Genomic DNA, 18,963 nt, shown 5'->3' with positions numbered 1-18,963 from the left:
GCAAGCTCCGCCTCCCGGGTTCACGCCATTCTCCCGCCTCAGCCTCCGAGTAGCTGGGACTACAGGCGCCCGCCACCACGCCCGGCTAGTTTTTTGTATTTTTAGTAGAGACGGGGTTTCACCATGTTAGCCAGGATGGTCTCGATCTCCTAACCTCGTGATCCGCCCGTCTCGGCCTCCCAAAGTGCTGGGATTACAGGCTTGAGCCACCGCGCCCGGCCGGGATTCATCATCTACTACAGGCTCAGAGAAGGGAAACGGCGAGTCCCTCGGCGAGTCCCGTGTCACCTAGCCGATGTCCCTCTCTGGAAAGGAGACGGAGGCCCAGAGGGACCTCGGCCCGCCTGGCCCTGGAGCCCAGGCGCGCGGCGGGAACGGTCTCCGCAGCCGCGGTCCTGCAGGGCCTCCTGCGCCGCCCGGCGCTGGGCAAGACCCTTCCCCCCGGGGCGGCGGCTGGGCTCGGACCTGGTGATGAGCAGTCGCGGCGGGGATTGGAGTCATTCGCCCCCGTTTCACAGGCGAGGAAACCGAGCCCGCGGAGTGGCAGGGGCTGGCTAAGGTCTCCCTCAGCTGAGTCGGCGGCTGGGCGGTGACGGGACCGCCCCTCCCAGCCCCATGTAGACGGATCTGGTCTTCAGCCATTCTTCAGAGGCCTCGCGGTCACCCGGGCACTCTCCTCCTCTCGTGCCTTTTCTTTCCTCTACACTGCCCAGCCTTCTTTGCCCCTTTTCTCTCTGAGTCGCTTCTCCTCTTAAAAACAAAAACAAAAACGATAACAACGAGTAAGAAATTCAGTAACAAGTAGGAAGCAAGTAGGCACTCAGGAAAATGGGTCTCACCTAAGCCCTTCCACAGAGTCAGGCTAGGGATTAAGTAAGGACATGTGTGTAGGGTGCGCTGGAAATGTTCGGGTGCAGCAGCTCACCCTCCTCTCCTGCAGTGCCGCCCCCAGCTCCGCGCCCCGCCTTATTTCACCTCCCCCGGGCCACTTGGGGGACAGGGGAGCAGAGCGGGCGGAGTCTTTCGTTGTCCAGCAGAGGGCGCGCTAACCCCTGCTTTCGGGATCCTCCTTGAGAGCAGACTCTCCAGGGAGACACTCCGCGGCAGGGAGGGAAAGAGCACGCCCATTTGACAGAGAGAGACACCGAGGCCCATGCAGGCAAGGCGAGCAAGCCAACGTGGGTTCCCAGATACCTGGGAACAGGCAGTAGAGCCAGGAGTCCACCCAGGTCCCCCGGCAGCCTCTGGTTGAGTCCCCACTGTGTGGGGGACACTGAAGGGTTAGGAACTCGCAAATACAGGGCTTAAGGGATGGATGGCGCTCAGTCCTAACTTCTGGGACACCTTCTGGGGCACAATATGGTAATGGCTCTGTGATGCGTGCGAGGTCCCGAATGTGCACAAAGCAGAAAGAGGAACAGATGGGAATGAGGGGTGAAGGGACAGATTCACAGAAGGGACCCTTGAGAAGGCAGATGGAGTTCTGATGGGGCAGGAGAAACCTTCCAGGCACAGAGGCCAGCATGTGCAAAGGCACTGAGGCACGTACCCACCAACACATGGCTGGCGAGAAAGCTCTAAGTGCTGTGCACAGGCTGCCTGCATTGTGTCTTCCTCCCCAGCTCTGCCCCTCCCACAACCCCATCTTTCCAGTTAGTGATCCATGCCACCGACTTCACCTCCTCCCTCACACCCACATCCTATGGGCTCTACCTCCAACATGTAAAAATCCAATCACTTCTCACCCCTCACGACTGCTTGTCATCGGGTCTGAGCCTCCATCATCTCTTTCTCTCCCTAACTGGTCTCTACTTCCATCCTTGACCTCTGAAGTCTCTTTGCAACCCCAATACTGGGTCAGAACATGTACCTCTTCTGCACGGAGCCCTGTAATGGCTTCCCATCTCATCAGAGTAAAAACCAAATGCTTTAAGATGACCCAAAAGGCTCTGGATAATTGGCCCACGCTGCCTGCATATCAATCCTCTGAGCTTGCCTCCCGCCACGCCCCCTCTCACTCACCCACTCCACCACCCTGGCCCCATGCTGTTCCCAGAACACGCATGCACCCCAGGACCTCCGCACCTGCTGTTCTTTCTGCCTGGAGTGCTGTCCTTCCTGTAGCTGCATGGCTCCCTCCCTTACCTCCTTCAGGCCTTTGCCCAAATGTTGCCTTCACAGTGAGGTCTTCCCTGATTCTGCTATAAAACTGCAGAATCGCCTCCCCAGGGGTTCCCTGTATTCCTTTCCCAATGTTTCTCCATCGTGCTCACAGCCACCCATCATACTATATGTGTGATTTATCTTGTCTCTTGTCTGTCTGTCTCCCCCAGCTAGAACTCAAGCACCCACAGGGTGGGGACTTTGTTTTGAGCACTGCTCTATCCCCAGGGGCTAGGACAGGGTAGGCTCTGGATGCTCATGTGAATAGAGGGATGGAATCTGTGTCCGTGGGAGAGAGAGGCCGGAGAGGAAATGCAGGCAGGAAACCTGCTGGGGCTAAGGTGTCTGACATTTTTCACAGAGGTTATGCAGGGGAAAGACGAGAACCAGATTTTAATGTTTCAGTTAGAGAAAGATCCCAGTGAGCAGCGCTGAGCCACTGAGGGGGTAGCATAGGGATTTCTGACTGGGATGGGATGATTTAAGAGAAGAGCTCCAGGGGCAGGGGTCACCAAGCCCACCCAGCGGGTAACAGAAGCCCAGGAGGGGCCCAAGGAAAGCACGGGAGAGGTCTGAGCTCTGAGGATCCATCATCTGAGACTCCAGTGGCCAGCACCAGATGAGGTCTGAATAGGAGGTGAAGAAACTGGACGGTTGGGCCCAGGAGGAAAGAAATCAGCAAGCAAACTGGTGCCCCCGGGGGCTGCAGAGTGGCAGAGCTGGCCCTCACATGGCTCCATGGTCAGGCACCCTGCCGGTGGGCACGACATGGGGAGCCCCCATTCACAGCGAGGCCACTTTGGCTTGGAAGAGGACAGTAACATGGCCTGGTCAGGAGTCTGTCTCCCTCTGCACCCCTGACTCAGCCTCCTCCATGATGCTGGTGACCTTGAGCAAGTCATGGCCCCTCCTGCGGGCTTCCAGTTACGACACAGATGAGTGGATCGGACAGAAAGGCAGAAAAGGTCTCTCGGTGCTTCCAGCCCTCCCCGCCCTTGCCCCTTCAGTGCCTGCCCAGTAAAATGGTGCCTCCTGGTCACACTGGCAACTCATTAACTCAGCTAACCCGCCCAAGGTCACTTCACACCTACACCTCCAGGTTCCTAGACTGTCCTGTGTTAATACCAAGAAGGGAGGGTGAAGCAGTGACTGTAAAGGAGAGGAAGGGAGGGAGGCACAGGAGGCATCCAGAGTTTGGTGATGGGGGAGGGAGCGGGTCAGAAGAGATCCCCAGGTTGCTGAAGAGCCAGCCCCCAGGAAGCGCTTCAGGAGAGAGGGAACAGTCAGTGCAAGGGCCTCAGTGAGACTGGCTGGAGCAGAGAGCAGGGAGAGGGAGTGTCAGGAGATGAGAGGGTCAGGAGAGAGGACAGGCTCAGATCAGGCCTCAGAGCCCCCCTCTCCCCAGACCAGTGTCTGGGCTTTTTTTTTTTTTTTTCCCGAGAAGGAGTCTCACTCTGTCGCCTAGGCTGGAGTACAGTGGTGCGATCTTGGCTCACTGCAACCTCCCCCTCCTGGGTTCAAGCAATTCTCTGCCTCAGCCTCCTGAGGAGCTAGGATTACAGGCACCCGCCACCGGCTAACTTTTGTATTCTTAGTAGAGATGGGGTTTCACCATCTTGGCCAGGCTGGTCTTGAACTCCTGACCTCATGATCCACCCGCCTCAGCCTCCCAAACTGCTAGGATTGCAGGCGTGAGCCATGGTGCCTGGCCTGGGCTTTCATTATTCAAGGTGAGCTGGGAGCCACAGGGGCGGGGCGGGGGAGGGAAGGATGGGGTGCGGCGGGGCGGGGTGGGTCATGATCTGACCTGGGTCTGAACAGATCACTCTGCCTGCTGGGCTGAGAAGAGGCTGCAAGGGCCTCAGGGAGAAGCAGAGAGACCAAGACCAGATGGTGGCTACTGTGACAATGATGCAGACTAGGTGGGAGGACCCCACACCGGCTGTGACTTTATCGTCTGGGATTTTTACCTCTCCAAAGCTAGCTCCTCACCTGTCAAATGCTGACACCACCACCTGTCGCAGGGCATCTGAAGATGACACGATGGCAGAGGACCAGGCCCAGTACACAGTAGGCTCTGGGACCCTTCTCCAGCTGACTAAGCCACAGGCCTTTGGACCCCTGCTGGCAGTGTGACCCTGGGAAGGTTACTTCACCTCTTTTCATGGAAGTGGGATGGGCTAGAGACGTAGGGATGCAGAATGGGGCTGGTCAAAAGTAGATGTTTCTGCCACATCTGCAAAGTGAGCAAAAGTAGTGAGCTTCCCGTCACACGAGGTATGGGAGCAGAGGCCGAATTTTCCCTTGGTGGAGGAGGGCTACCTCTACTAATACAACTGACAATTACTGTACATGTACTAGGCACCTGGCTCAGGGCTAAGACACCTGCCTTTATTATCTGGTGCCTCAGCACTGAGCCATTGACGGCGGCATCAGTGTGAACTCACATGTCAGTTGCTATCATCTCACTGAATCCTCACAAATCGGCTCTTTGAGGGAATCCTTAATTCCCATTTTACAGATGAGGAGGCTGAGGCGGAGAGAGGAAAAGTCACCCATCCAAGTCACTAAGATGGTACATGGCAGACTGCGCACAGTGGCTCACGTCTGTAATCCTAACACTTTAGGAGGCTGGGAGTTCGAGACCAACCTGGGCAACAGAGCAAGCTACCTCTCTACAACAAATTTTTAAAAATTAGTCGGGCATGCTTATGGTTTCTGCTACTTGGGAGACTGAGGTGGGAGGATCGCTTGAGCCTGGGAGAAAGAGGCTGCAGCGAGTCATGATTGAGCCACTGCACTCCAGCCTGGGTGACACAGTGAGACCCTGTCTAAAAAAAAAAAAGGTACCTGTGGAACCTATACATAGGTAGTCTGAATTCAGAGGCCATGTTCTTCTTGTTATAAATGTGATGTGTGCCCCTGGGCCCCAGTTTTCTCACCTGCACACAATCTCCCAGCTGACAGCCAGCACTCACCACTGGCCATAGGAGTGCCACCCAGGATGTTCTGGCCAGCTGGGCCCCCGATGACGGCCCTCACCCATACCACAGAGGGCAGAACACCCCCAGCTGGGCCTAGGCAACTCATAGAGTCGTGAGATATAATAAAATGGGATTTATTTTAAGCCACTAAATTTGGGGTGGTTTGCTATACAGCAATAGATAAATAGAACAGCCTTCAACAATGAACATCTGTTGAGTGCCTACTATGGCCCAGGCACTGCACGAGACTCTGGAAAAGACACAGCATTTTTGTCTCTGGATTCAGGGCCCGCTAGGAGCCTTTAGCTTCCTCCCCGTGCAGTCTGAACCAGGCCTGAGCAGGAGCACGTGGTGCTCAGTGTCGTCTCTGCAGAAACGGCATCAAGAGCAAGGCTGATGCTCTCGTAGCTGGGTGGAGGCCAGGGGGGCTGGGTGCTGAGCAGGGCATCCTTTGGTGCACTTGGCTCCAGGGCTTCCTCCATAGGGTATGCAGGTGGTGTTGGGGGCCCCTCGGCCACTGGGAAGCTCACGGCTTCCTCATAAGTGGGGATGTCAACCACTTTGGGGGTCCTGCGGGAACAGAAGAGAGGCTGTTAACAGGGGCTGGGACAGACCCTGCTGCCTGCCGGGGAGACAGTGAGAAAGGCTGGGGACAGAGAAGTCTTCACACCCTGCTCCAAGCCTTTGCGGCTCCCCAAGGCCCCATATACACAGTTGAAACTTGGCATGAGCCAGCCCCTTCGGCCCTCAGCCTTCCCGCCACCCCCTCCCTGCTCCATAGAGTTAGTTCCCTGTGTGTGCCCCCAGCACCTCCTGGTGCCTCCTAAGTCCTCTCTGCAGGAAAAGTCCTGCCCTAGGGCAGTGACTGAGAGTTCAGGGGCTGAGGGTAGGTGCTTAGGGGTGTTTGTTGAAAGATTGAGTGATGGTGGTCCATAGAGAGAAAGGATCCCACCTATTGAAATATCCTTTACCAGATCAGAACTGGGATGCTCAGGGCAGAATGGGAGACCTCAACTCCTCTGCCCATCTGGATGCTTTAGATTTTGATATGATGTCTGCCAAGTGATTATCTTTACGTGCATACCTCCAGGGATGGAGAGCTTACAACTTACCAGATCAACCACTTCTATCTCTGGACAGCTTTACTGTCCTGTGACTCTTTTCTTGTCCCCACCCCTGGCCAACTAAACCACCCCACAGGGACTTGAGGCAGAGACCAGGTTCTCTGCGGCTCCACTGACCAGGTTCTGCAGGCCAGACCCTGAGACAGATCACCCACGCCCCCGCCAGCCTGAGGCTCATAGGAACGAGACCAGCTGTCGGCCCCCTCAGAGCCCTGGCGGGTCATCTCTGGGGATCCAATGCCCCTTTTCCACCTGGGACACACAGTGGGGAGTGGGGTGGGAATGTCACTGATCCTAGGTGTGGGCTGCTTCTGCTTTGGGGGTGATCCTGAAGGTCCCTTCCAACACCGAGGGTGGTTATGAGTCTGGGCACTGGTGGTTCACCTCCCTGCTTGGACACATTCCTGCTGGGAGATCATGGGTCTCTAATTCCATTCATGGGGCCTGGTTTCCTCACCTGTAAAATGGGGAACAATAGTGGCACCTGCCTCACAGGACAGAGTGCAGGTTAAATGGGCTCACGCAGGGCGGCACTCAGTGCCTGGGATGTAAGTGGGGTTATGAACAGAATCTCAAGGGGCTCCTGTGGGGAATGGGTGGGGGAGCAAAGCTTATCACAGGCCTCTAGATGGCAGGCTCCACAAGACAGAGAGGCTGAGTCACTTGCCGGGCTCCTCGGTTTGGAGCTGCTGGGAAGCACTTTATTCCACACCTATGGTCCTACTGTCTAGACGGAGGAAGGGCCAATGGCAAGAGGCCAGCCGGGGGAACAGAAGAGGCAGTAGATGGGACTCAGCTCCAGGGGCTGATGGAGGGGCCCATGCTGGGAAGCTGCTGCTGCCCCTCAGGTGAACGCCCAACACCCACTGGAGATCTGGACTTTCTCTGGCAATGTGTCTTCTGGGCCCACTGCAGCCCCACAGCAGCCTGCTGGGAGGCTCACCGCTCCCAATCACAGACCAGGGTGATGGAGCAGATTGATGGGACCCTGGATTTGAACCCCAGCCTGTATGTCAGTACAGGGCAGGGCACCAGCCAGAAATCCCTGGGACACCGGCCAGGAGTCCCAAACATAGAACTCCGTGTCCAGTGCTTCCACAGATTCTCACAGACCTCGCTTCCTTCTCTGGAAGACAGCCCAGGAAGCTGAGACGGTGCCTGTCCTCACCCTCCTCTAAGCTCCCAGCATCCTTGCAGATGAGGGCGGGATACATAATATTGCCCCTGGCAGCAGGCAAGTTGGGTTCTATTGCTGTGTGACCTGGACCACATTCACACCTTCTCTGAACCTCTTTCTCCTCATCTGTAAAATGAGGATAATAATTCCCCTTTCAGATTCAGGGGAAGAAAAAAATGAAAAACAAACGTTTCACAACACACAGAAAAGTGAGAGTAATTAGCTTCCAGAGGCCCATCTCCTGCCTGCTCACCTCCCAGCCATGCCCCGGCCCCGCTTAGAAGCCTGGACACGTGAGACAGGCTTTGGGTAGGCCTGGGGCCATCCCTGCAGGTGACAGCTGGCAGGGCAGGGCACAGGTGCCAGTGAGCTCTGCCCACAGCAGGAAGTTTGCTTAGAGGGCAGATGTGAAGCGGCCCTCACACCACCTTCTGCCACCTTAGTGGCCAGCTGGGCCCGCCCAGCTCCAAGTCGCCAAGGTCACAGTCGAGGATGCCAGGAACTCAGTGAGCAGGGCAGCCGCATCACACCCCTCTGGGAGCGGGCCCCATTCATGGTGCCTCTGGATGTGGCACCTCTCAGCTGTGTGGGGCAGTCCTGCCACAGTGGTCTCCCTGCACAGGAAGTGCCATGGAGGCCAGGGCTTGCCCTAATCTTTGCAGCCTGGTTGGGGCAGAAGACCTGGGCCTGGCACCAGCTCCACTGCCCTTCAGCTGAGTCAGGCAAACCCAGGAGGAGTGGGGCAAAGGATGAAACACAATTTGCCCAACACTTAAGTTCTCTAATCTCCTTTCATATTCTCAACCACCCTCGGGGGTAGAGGCCCACACCCATTTTATGGATGAGTAAAGGCCATGTGTCGGCTAAGTGGCAAAGTCCCAGCTTCGTCTGACAGCAATGCTCAAGCTAAGTCCACCCATCACACCTTTCCCCCAAGCCACCTCATCTCTCCTCACCTTAGTTTTCTCAGCTGTCAAATGGACCCAATCCTTACACTTACCTCATAAGCAGTTGAGGCTCAAATCTAGTGGGCATGAGGGTGCAATGTAAACTAAAACAGGAATAGCAGAGAAAGCAGGTGTGTGTACCAGCTACAGCATGTATGCTTCCCTAACTCTCATCTCATCTGAGCCTGACAGCGATGATAGGGAAAAGGTCTGTCACCGCAGCTGAGAGAGGAGGTGTCAGACACAGCTCAGAGAGTCTAAGTAACATCCTCAAGGACACACAGCTTCTAAAAGAAAGAGCAGGGACTACTGGAGGCCCCACATCCAGTCACCTCACTAAGGGGACTTACACTGAAGATATGAGCTTCCTGAGGGCAGGGGCTTTGTCTGTTTTGCCCGCTGTGGCACTTCAGTTCTCTGAATAGGACCCAGCGTACCTCCGTGTGCTCAATCAATATTAGGTACATGCATGAAAGAATAAGTAGATGAATAAACAGGGAAACCGAGGCCAAGAGGGGAAGGGACCTGCCCAAGCCATCAGCCCAGGAAGGTTTTGTTTCTGACCTGGAGTTACCCACAGCGGGCACCACCAGAGACCGAGGTGCCTGGGAGCAAGAACAGCAGAGTAGCCACCCATGGGGGCCAGGTGCTGGGCTCTGCAGGCAGCAGGGCTGAGCTGGGTCAGCCTCGGGACAGGAAAGAGCACCGCCAGCAAAAGCAGCCTCCTTGACCCCTCGCCACCCAGTTTCTGAGTCTACGACTTGGGTCTTGGAGCTCGATGGGCTAGGATCACCCTGTGGCCTCCTGGGTGGGCTTCCTCCCTGGCCCACTGGGAGTGAGGGCCAAGGGGCCCCACCTGCCAGGCGCAGCTGTGCCTAGACCCTGTTGCATCAACATGGCTGTGTGTACAGGCAACACCCAGCCCCTGCACTCACATCCGGCTGGGTGGGAGGAGCAGGCTCTGGTCCAGAGCATCTGGGGCCTGGCCTGGTTCCAACTGACCACTAACTCACTGTATGACCAGGTAGGTCACTTGGTCTTTCTGAGACTCAGGCCTCTCATCTGAGAAGTGAAGGGTTTGGCTGGAGAGTCCCCAAGGCCCTGCAATATCTAACACTATGGAAATGCTATGTAAATAGTTATTATGCTGTACTGTTTAGGGAATGATGAGAAGAAATCAAAGTCTGTACATGTTCAGCACAGACACAATTCTTTTTTTCAAGTATTTTGGATCCATGGTTGGTTGAATCATGGATGCAGAACCCATAGACAGAAAGGGCCGACTGTACTGCATCATCTCTAGCGTTAAGAAGGCACAGGCTGGTAGCAGGAATGCTCCTACATTCTTTGACTCGGACAACACTTTCCCTCTTAACACAGGGAGGAAGAGCATTCAGGTCCCAGGTCCCAGGACAGCTCACAGCAGTCTGGCTTAGCCCCTCTCACACAGGGATCCAGGGCTTAGGACTGATGTGGGGGGAAGAATGCCAGCTGTGCAGCCAGCAGGCTCCTGCCACTTTCTAGCTATGCCTCCCCTTCCTTTTCTGCAGACACAACAGTCATTCTTACCTTGGAGGCAACAGAAAGAAGGACAGGAGGTGATGTACACAGGCCCCTGGCACATAGGCACACTCTGTACTTTGTTGAATAAATAAGTACATAAAAGGGCGTGCATAATGCATGCATTCTCAACAGGACAAACACTGGTTCTTGGGGAGGGTAATACTCTTTTTATGTATAAAGCACAGATACACATATAGAACATAAACAAATACACAGTGTATCTGGGGTATTACAATTTCATGGAGGAGGATTTGGGGAAAAAAAAGAAAGTCTAAGAAGAATGGCACAAGGCAGGGTGGGGAGACCGATAATGAAAACAGAAGGTTGAGAGACGCTGTCTTCATGCAATACTTTGTCCCCATCCCCATACCTTTGTGCATGTTCTTCTGCCTGCCTAAAATGCCTCTTTTCCACCACGTCCACTAGAGGAAAAGCTGACATTTGCTATGCACCTGCTGTGTTCCAGGCACTGGGCTAAAACTCAACATACATATCTCATTTAATTTTCCCAAGTGTCACCGGAAGTAGGGAGTGGGCGTTGAGCATAGACTCTGAGGCCAGACTGCCTGGGTTCAAGTCCTGGTTCTGACACACACTAGCTGATGTCCTTGACTGAGTTACTTAGTGTCTCCATGCCTCCATTTCCTCCTCTACAAATGGAATTCATAACAGTAGCTACTTCAGAGGACTGCTGTAAGGATCAGCTGAGAGAGTATGGGATAGCACTTTGAACAGTGCCTGGCACATGGCTGGTACTGTAGAGGGGTTTGCTATTATTGCTGTTGCTATTAGTCCTTTTTATTTCAAATGACGAAGTTAAAAAGTTTAGGGGGATTGCATGATCTACTCAAAGACCCACTGCTAGTTTGTGATAGAACCAGAACAGGGTCCAGTGGGTCTGACTCTTGTGTCTAGGCTTTTAACCCTCTGCTATTCTGTCCCATAGCAAGCTGAGCTCAGCTGCCACCTCCTCCAGGAAGCCTTCCTGGGTTTCTCCATGTCTTTAGAAGACATGCCTCTCTCACACAGCACTACCTACTCCGGTTTGTCATCATCAGCCTCTGTCATGGGGCTTTAAACTCCTTCAGGGTTGTACTGATCAGCTTCCATGTACCCAGGGCACAGGGCAAAGCCTGGTCCAAAGGAGGAACCCCATGAGAATTTGCTGGAATTACAAATGCTGGTTGGTGGGCTGGTGTGACTGGGCCCCTACCTGTGATCCCCACCCACTGCCCCACCCTGCCCTGCTGACCTGCAGCTCTCCTTCTCCGAGGACTCCACAGTGAGGTAGTACAGGTCTCTGGAGAGGTGATAGAGGTCCCATCGGGGTGGCCCCCGGGTGCTGGCCTTGAAGGACCACAGCAGGCCAATGAGCAGCAGCAGGCCACCTGCGCCGCAGCAGACGAAGCTGACGGACTTGAGCAGGGGGCTGGGGCCCTCGGGCACCGGATGCTCCATGGGTGGGGCCAGCTGGCCAGGCTGGGTACTTGCATCCCCTTCGCTCCACCAAGCAAAGCAGAGCGTCCCAGCTACCAGAGCCACTGTGCCGCTGACCGTCATGCAATAGCGGAGGGTGGAGGCCGTGTGGCTCCCGTCACACATCTGGACACAGAGAAGGAGGGAGAAGAGGAAATGGGCCATATGAAAGGTGCTGGAGGCCAGGTGTTAATCCTCAGCTGCCTGAGGTCACTGTACAACCTTGGAGAAGTCACTTAACTCCTCTGGGCCTCAGTTTCCTCATCTGTGAAGTGGAGATGATGTCCCTGACTTTGCTGGGCTATTTTGAAGGTCAGAGGTAAACATGTATCAGCACCATGCCTGGGACATCGCAGAAGCTCAGTAAGTGTGACCGCTTTCACTCAGGGCCTCCCTCCAGGCCTCAGGGGCCCCATCTGCCTGGTGGGTCGAAGACTCCCCACCCTGACTACCACACAGGAAGCTGGGAAAGAGGAAAGTGAAGGCGTGTTGGAACCTCCAGGCCTGCCAGGATTGGGGCTTGCTGGTTATGCACTGCCTGACTTCACCTGGTCACAATCTTGTGAGATGGACACTGTTATTGAACAGAGGAAGATACCGAGACCCAGAACAAGTGTGAAAGAGGGGGTACTGAAGAGTCTGAGGCCGAAATTCACAACATAGAGCAAAACTTTGTGGAAAAAGATGTTCTCCGGGCTGGGTGCAGTGACTCACGCCTGTAATCCCAGCACTTTGGGAGGTCAAGGTGGGCGGCTCACCTGAGGTCAGGAGTTTGAGACCAGTCCAGCCAACATGGTGAAACCCCATTACTACTAAAAATACAAAAATTATCCGAGCATGGTGGCACATGCCTGTAATCCCAGCTACTCGGGAGGCTGAGGCAGAAGAATCACTTGAACCTGGAAGACAGAGGTTGTAGTGAGCCAAGATCGCACCACTGCACTCCAGCCTGGGCAAAAGAGTGAGACTGTCACACACACACACACACACACACACACACACAGACACACACACACATATGTTCACTGTGGCCTTATTAATAGTGGCCATAATTTGGAAAGTGCTAAAATGTTCAATTATAAAGAAATGGTGAGTAAACGATGGCATAATCTCTAGAATGAATAATTAATATTAGCCCATTTTTTTAAAAAAAATCAAGCTCAGCACAAAGGTTTAACAAGAGGAGGAAACATTTATCACATCTTGCTTTTTTCAACTTAGTATACTAAATTATGCATACAGCGTTGTCTCAATTAAATAAAAGAATGCACAAGGGGGAAAAACTTGGAAGAGTCCTGGCCCTGGATCACATAGACGTAGGAGGCTGAAACCTAGGTCTGAGTTGTCCCCAAAGCCAATTTCTAGGCTGCCCATTGTACCTTCCAGTCCCTGCGCCTGTAACTTCCCCTTAGCTCCCCTCAAGGCTCAGCTCAGTCTCACCAGGGAAGCCTTCTCTGCAGACTCTTTAAACTCCTGAGTGCCCTGGGCCACATTTGCCACAGCAGAAACCTGTGCTTAACTTCTGCTTCACTTGTCCCACTCCGCGGTCTGTGAGCTGCCTGAGGGCAGGGTCCACATGGGCCTTGTTTACTACTATATCCCCTCAGTGCCTAGCACATAATAACTGCTCAATATATCCTCTGAACTGAGAGAAAGTGTTGCTGGATAAATACATGCTGGTTGGGTGAAAATCCACCCTCAGTTGTGAAGAGCTAGGAGAGAGGAGGCAGTGCAGGATTCCAGCTGCCACAGCACAGGGACATGAAGGACAGTCCTGGCTTTGGTCCCCCCTCTACAGCTGTATCACGGGGTAAGCCCCTCACCTGCCCCGGGCCTGCTTCCTCATCGGATAAAAGGCAGGCACTCTAGGAGGCTGCTAGGAGGATTTGCAGAAGCACTGTCTCCTCTTCCAGAGGCTGAGCCAGTGAAGCAGGGAGCGGGGGCCACAGACCTTAAAGGGAGGCTTCAGTGATCACAAATCCCTTCCAAGTGGGGCTTGCCCAGCCAACGACAACATATCCAAATGACATACTGCTGTGTGGCCGCTTAAAGCCATGATCCCATGGGAGCTAAAGGGCATGGAAAATGTTCAAGATGTAGCAGGTGAAACTTTACATTTCAAAAGGGAATGTTACCAAATGTGTTTAAAAACACACACATGTGTGTGTGTGTGTGACAGAATGTACACATGTAAAAGGGGGGCTCTGGGAGTGGACCTCAATCTTTCTGCACCCCTAGATCTCTGGATGCAAATAGAGAAATTCCATTGATAAATGACCTGCAGTTCTCTTCCTGTGAATCTGTCCAGGGCGCAAATGCCTCCTGTCTCTAGCTCAAAGCCTTTTCATGTAGGGACTATCCCCAGTCCCCCATCCCCAAAGTCAAAGAGCTAGGAGAGGCTGTCAAGAGAATAAACCTGTTTGTGGGGAAAAAATTCAAAAACCAAAACACACAAGCAAATCAAGAACAGTAACCCCTGCATGTATGTTATGGTACTCAACAGCCCTTTATACCTAGCATTGCACCTGCCTCCCTACAGGGGCAGGCCAGAGGAAAAGCCCTATTTTACAAATGAGGAGAGTGAGCCCAAAAAGGTGAAGGACCTTGCCCAAAGCCAGGTACAGCATGGTTCTCAGCACTGGAGGAGCGCACACCTAGGCATGCCCGCATGGGGCAACCTACACTGCTTTTTATTTTCTATCAAACAATAGTCGCTGCTCATTGTGGAAAAAGGAGAAAACCACAAAAGATAATAAAAATTAAAAATAATACAGGCTGGGCATAGTGGCTCACACCTGTAATCCCAGCACTTTGGGAGGCCGAGGTGGGTGGATCACCTGAGGTCAGGAGTTTAAGACCAGCCTGGGCAACATGGTGAAACCCCGTCTCTATTAGAAATACAAAAATTAGCCAGCCGTGGTGGTGGGCACCTGTAGTCCCAGCTCCTCGGGAGTAGCTTGAGAATCACTTGAACCCGGGATGTGGAGGTTGCAGTGAGCTGAGATCGCACCACTGCACTACACTCCAGCCTGGGTGACAGAGTGAGACTCCTCAAAAAAAAAAAAAAAAAAAAAAAAAGCAAAATACAAATCACCACTAATCTTGCCTCTCAGAGATGAGCACAATCACCAGGTGGCTGTTTCTGTTCATTGCCCCTTTGTCCTGCATACAGGATGATGGCAGCAGCAGATGTATGCTGTGCATTTATCAGGCTGGGCATTTACTGGGCTGGGCACCATGTCAAGCGCTTTACAGGTATCCCTTCACTTTATCCCCACAACAGCACTGTGTCCTAAAGACACTGTGGCCACTAGGGTGACAATTTCTCCACAATTGGTGACCACAATAGGGTGACAATTTGTCCACTAGGGTTACTGCTGGATTTGGACCCAAGTCTAGTCTGAGTCAAATCCCTGTGTGTGTGTACAGCTAGGTCTATCAGTATCTTTTAGTATAGAAAGTTGGGACCATGCTGCAAATAGATGTACTTGTCTTTGGCACAGGCAGCTCTCACTCTTTAGAATGCGTGGCCCTCCTTCCCAGCTTAACTCCTCCCAGGCCTCAGACTAACCCCTGCAACTGCCCTTTGCATGTTCTCACATGGGGTCAGGGTCATTTTCTGTGTGGGTCTTGCTCCTTCCATGTGGATCCACCACAGCAGGCAGGGCACATGCTAACCTGTCATCCTGGGGGAGTGGGGGGTTGAGAAGGTCAATGTCCACTGGATGAAGGGCAGCCTGTTCCGTTGCACAGTGGTTGTTTTCCTTATTATTATAGGTCAGGGATGTCACCATCAGCAGGGTGTTCTCACCCAAACTCCTTTCATCTGGACCCTCTACTAGACCTGTGCTCCCTCCACCTGGAGCGCCCTCTGCTCCCATCCAGGGCCCTCATTGCACCCCTTCCCAGAAGGCTGTCTGCTGCAGCTGCCCCCACCTCCCTCTAGCCAGACGGCTTTCCCGTGATCAAATGGCTCCACTGACCACTCCCTCTGACTACAGTGGTCATTCCCTGTTAGCTCTGTGACCGCCCAGCATCTCTGAGTTCAAATCCCTGCCTGCAAGGGGAAAGCAGATAATGAAAATGAGATGGCAAGACAGCAGGCTATAAGTGAGGCATGGGGACACAAGGCTGGACTGAGGATGCACCCTGCTCTGACACTGGCAGGATCCAGCTTCTCCACGCCTTAGTGCCCTCCCCTGTAAATGGGCACAATAACACCATATTGCTTCTGAGAATGAGGATATATTAAAATAAATTTATTCTTATTATGATTATTTTTATTTCTACAGCCGTACTCAGTACCTGTCTCTGCCCTTCATCTTGCCCTATCTGTTCATGGTGGCAGGGCCAGTCTGACTCTATTATCTGCCCCCTGGCATGGGGGCAGCATCCTCAGTAAAAGTCTAGTAGAAAGGCCCTGCTCCTGTCAGGAGAGTCCGGAGGACAGAGCCTCCCTCCTGTGCCCACTCCCGCACAAACCCAGGACAGAACGCATGCCATTCTCCATGTCCTACTCCATACCAATAAGGGCACTTTTTTTTTCTTTTTTTTTTTTTTTTTTTTTTTTTTTGAGACTCTGTCTTGCTCTGTCGCCCAGGCTAGAGTGCAATCCTGCAATCTCAGCTCACTGCACCCTCTGCCTCCTGAGTTCAAGTGATTCTCCTGCCTCAGCTTCCCAAGCAGCTAGGATTACAGGCGCCACCATGCCCGGCTAATTTTTGTATTTTTAGCAGAGACAGGGTTTCACCATGTTGCCCAGGCTGGTCTTGAACTCCTGACCTCAAGTGATCAGCCCGCCTCAGCCTCCCAAAGTGCTGGGATTACAGGCGTGAGCCACTGCACCTGGCCCCAATAAAGGCACTTTAGAGGCCGCTTTGTGTAAAGACCAAATTGTCCGAACAAGAGTTTCCCAAACCATCCCCAATTAAGGTCCTGAGTGCCATGGCCTCAAGCCACCCAGCAAGATAAAACCCAGGCAGAGCCCCGGGTGTCCACACTCTGCCCACCAAGCCACCGTGACCGAGGTTAGGGGAAGGGGTCGGGGCAAGGTCGACGATAGAAGGGGCTGAGTGCCTGCAAAGGAGGGAGAAGGCCGTTTCCACCCACCTGGGGCAGGGCCATTGGGAGGCGGGCAGCAGGCGCTGTCCAGGCGCGCGGGGAGCCGGGCGCGGGTGAAGGTGTGGTGGTGGAGGACGCCAGGGCTGAGCGACCCCGCCGGCGGCGACCCTCGGGTCTGCAGAAGGCGCGGGTGTTAGGGGCGGGGGCGAGGGAGGGCCTGGCCACTGCCCCCGAGCCCTGCTCCCCAGCCCGCAAAACCGAGGCCTGGATCCCGGGCCCGCCCGGGGCTCATCAGCCGCGCCCTCTGGGCCGCCCGCACCCGGTGCGCAGGGACCGAGCCAGGCCTCACCCCCGGCGCCCGCCCCGAGGGCTGCGCGCTCCCCGCGGGGCTCTGAGGCTGCCGTGGGGCGCCCAGGGGCGCGCGGGACCCGGGCCTCGCCCTCCTCTCCAGTGGTGACCGCGCCAGCCCCACCTCTCCTCCGCGTCCTCGCCGAGACTCCGGGTGGCCCGGGCTCCGGGCAGCACCAGGTGTCCAGCGCTGTCGCCCAGCCGGCCCCGCCCGTCCTTAAAGCGCCAGCACGATTGGGCTGGCGGGGACTGGGGTTTGCCAGTGCGCCGGGGCCCGGGGAGCGGCGGGGCTGCTGCTGACCGGAACGCCTTGGCACGGATCCGAGCCCTGGGTCCTGGGGGCCATCCCGCCCCCGCGAGCGCTTCAGGGCGGGCTTGGGAATAGAGACAAACTCCGAACCATTAGCGCTCAGCCGGACAGGGCTTAGGAGTCCCGAGCCCAGTCCTGTTCACCCCCATTTTATAGAAAGGGAAACTGAGGCCCAGAGAGGGGAAAGTCACTTGCCGAGGTGTTTACTGCGGACTGTGTTGACAGAAGCTGCTTTTTCTCAGCAGTCAGAGAGCAAGCCCTCCTGGCCCTCCAGGACCCCAGGTCCTGGCAAGGATGGCGTTCTCAGCCATAATGACCAGCATTTAAGTGCTCCCCACTACCGGCATCACTGCCCCAACCAGTGGAGGTCCCGGAGAGGGACTGAAGATGTGTGACCTAACTTCTCTGAACCTTCCTCCATCAAGGAGAGCTGATAATCCCTAACTCACAGTTCTGTGAGGATTGAATGCCTTAAGCATGCAGGTTAAGTGGCTACTGAAGGCCGTTTCTGTGGACAGGTGATTTGGGAACCTGGAGGAAGGGTTATGTGTGTGTGCGTGTGCGCGTGCCTCTGTGTGTGTGTGTGTGTAAAAATCCTTCCACGAGAGGACATCTGAGGTGTCTTCGGAGAGTAGGAGTGGACAACAGCATCCTGGCAGAAGGAGCAGCATGTAGATGATGTCACAGGCTGGTGAGATCCTGACAAGTTCATGTGGGCCAAGGGAAGCCAGTTCCAGGCCCAGCTGGGGTCTGGGTTTTGTTCTTGCCCTTTCCTGCTACTCCAGCAAGCCAGGGGACTGGGGCCATTTTGCCATTGGCATGGCCTAGATTCCCCAATGAGCTGGGGGTGACTAACTCTCTTCCCAGCCCAAGGGTAGAAGGTGGAGCAGCCTGGCCAGCAGGGATCTGAAGCCCAGAGAGAGGAAGTCACTGGCTCCAAGTCACAGAGCCGATCAGCGGCAGGGCCCAGGGCACTTTCTCTGAAGAAATATTCCACCAGGAAACTAAAGCTCAGAGAGGGCACAGGCCTGTGTGTGCAAGGCTACAGAGCTGAGACAAGGACCAGGCAGACTTCCTTTGACTTTGCTCTGCTCAGTCTGTAGGTGGGACCAAAGGCCACTGGCAGCCCTCTTCACACCCTTGTGGGTTCGGGGCAGATATGAATTGGAAGCTAGAGGCCACAGAGCTTTTGGCTCCACTCATTTCCACAGGGCAGGCATCTGTGTGTGTTGAGGGCCCCTCACTGGTCAAAATGGACCCTCCCAGCCCTGCCTGTGTAGTCCCAGAAGTGAGTCACAGGTTGGTGATGTTGGGGTCCAGGCCTGGACAGGCTGATGTTGCTAGCACACCCCTCTCGGGCCCTGCTTCAACCTGAATCCCTGGGCCAGGCTGGAAGCTCAGTCCCTGGAACTGGACAAGTCACGGTTCCTTCCTGCCTTAGTCACTTTCAGACTAGAAGACTGGCCACATCTTTATCTGTAAAATAGAGGCAATGGCACCTCCTTCCTAGAGTAGCTATTGGGGTTTAATAAGACCTTAGCCTAAGGAGCTGGCCTGGGTATGTCCTCACATGACACAATGGCTCTATTTGTGAGTCTCCCCTAGTTTATGAGGACCTCCCCAGTGCAGGGACCAGGTGTCACTTGGCTCAGGACTCAGCCAGATGCAGTACAGCTGGGACCAGAAGGGGCTGGGCCTGGGTGCTGATTGAAATCCAGGAATCTGCCCCAGGTTTTCTGGCCCTGTCTTCTTTCCCACCTTTCAGAAACTGGTCTCAGCGTCAGATCTGCGATGCTGCCCAGGCATGGCG

General features: G+C 54.6%; 1 protein-coding gene across 1 annotated transcript; it reads right to left on the bottom strand.

Moving 5' to 3' along the window:
* Positions 1–5,260: 5,260 nt before the first annotated feature.
* TMEM61 (transmembrane protein 61) lies at positions 5,261–17,004 on the bottom strand. The gene is made up of 3 exons (XM_003891945.5): positions 16,544–17,004; positions 11,211–11,560; positions 5,261–5,717 (listed from the first exon to the last, which is right to left on the bottom strand). Exons 1-3 carry the CDS (start codon positions 16,556–16,558, stop codon positions 5,450–5,452), a joined length of 633 nt encoding a protein of 210 aa, XP_003891994.2. The 5' UTR covers positions 16,559–17,004; the 3' UTR covers positions 5,261–5,449.
* Positions 17,005–18,963: the final 1,959 nt, after the last annotated feature.

This window comes from Papio anubis, chromosome 1 (genome assembly GCF_008728515.1).
Source record: "Papio anubis isolate 15944 chromosome 1, Panubis1.0, whole genome shotgun sequence".
Taxonomy (NCBI): domain Eukaryota; kingdom Metazoa; phylum Chordata; class Mammalia; order Primates; family Cercopithecidae; genus Papio; species Papio anubis.
The sequence above is the reverse complement of the archived record's forward strand: the minus strand, read 5'-3'. Positions and strand labels throughout refer to the sequence as shown.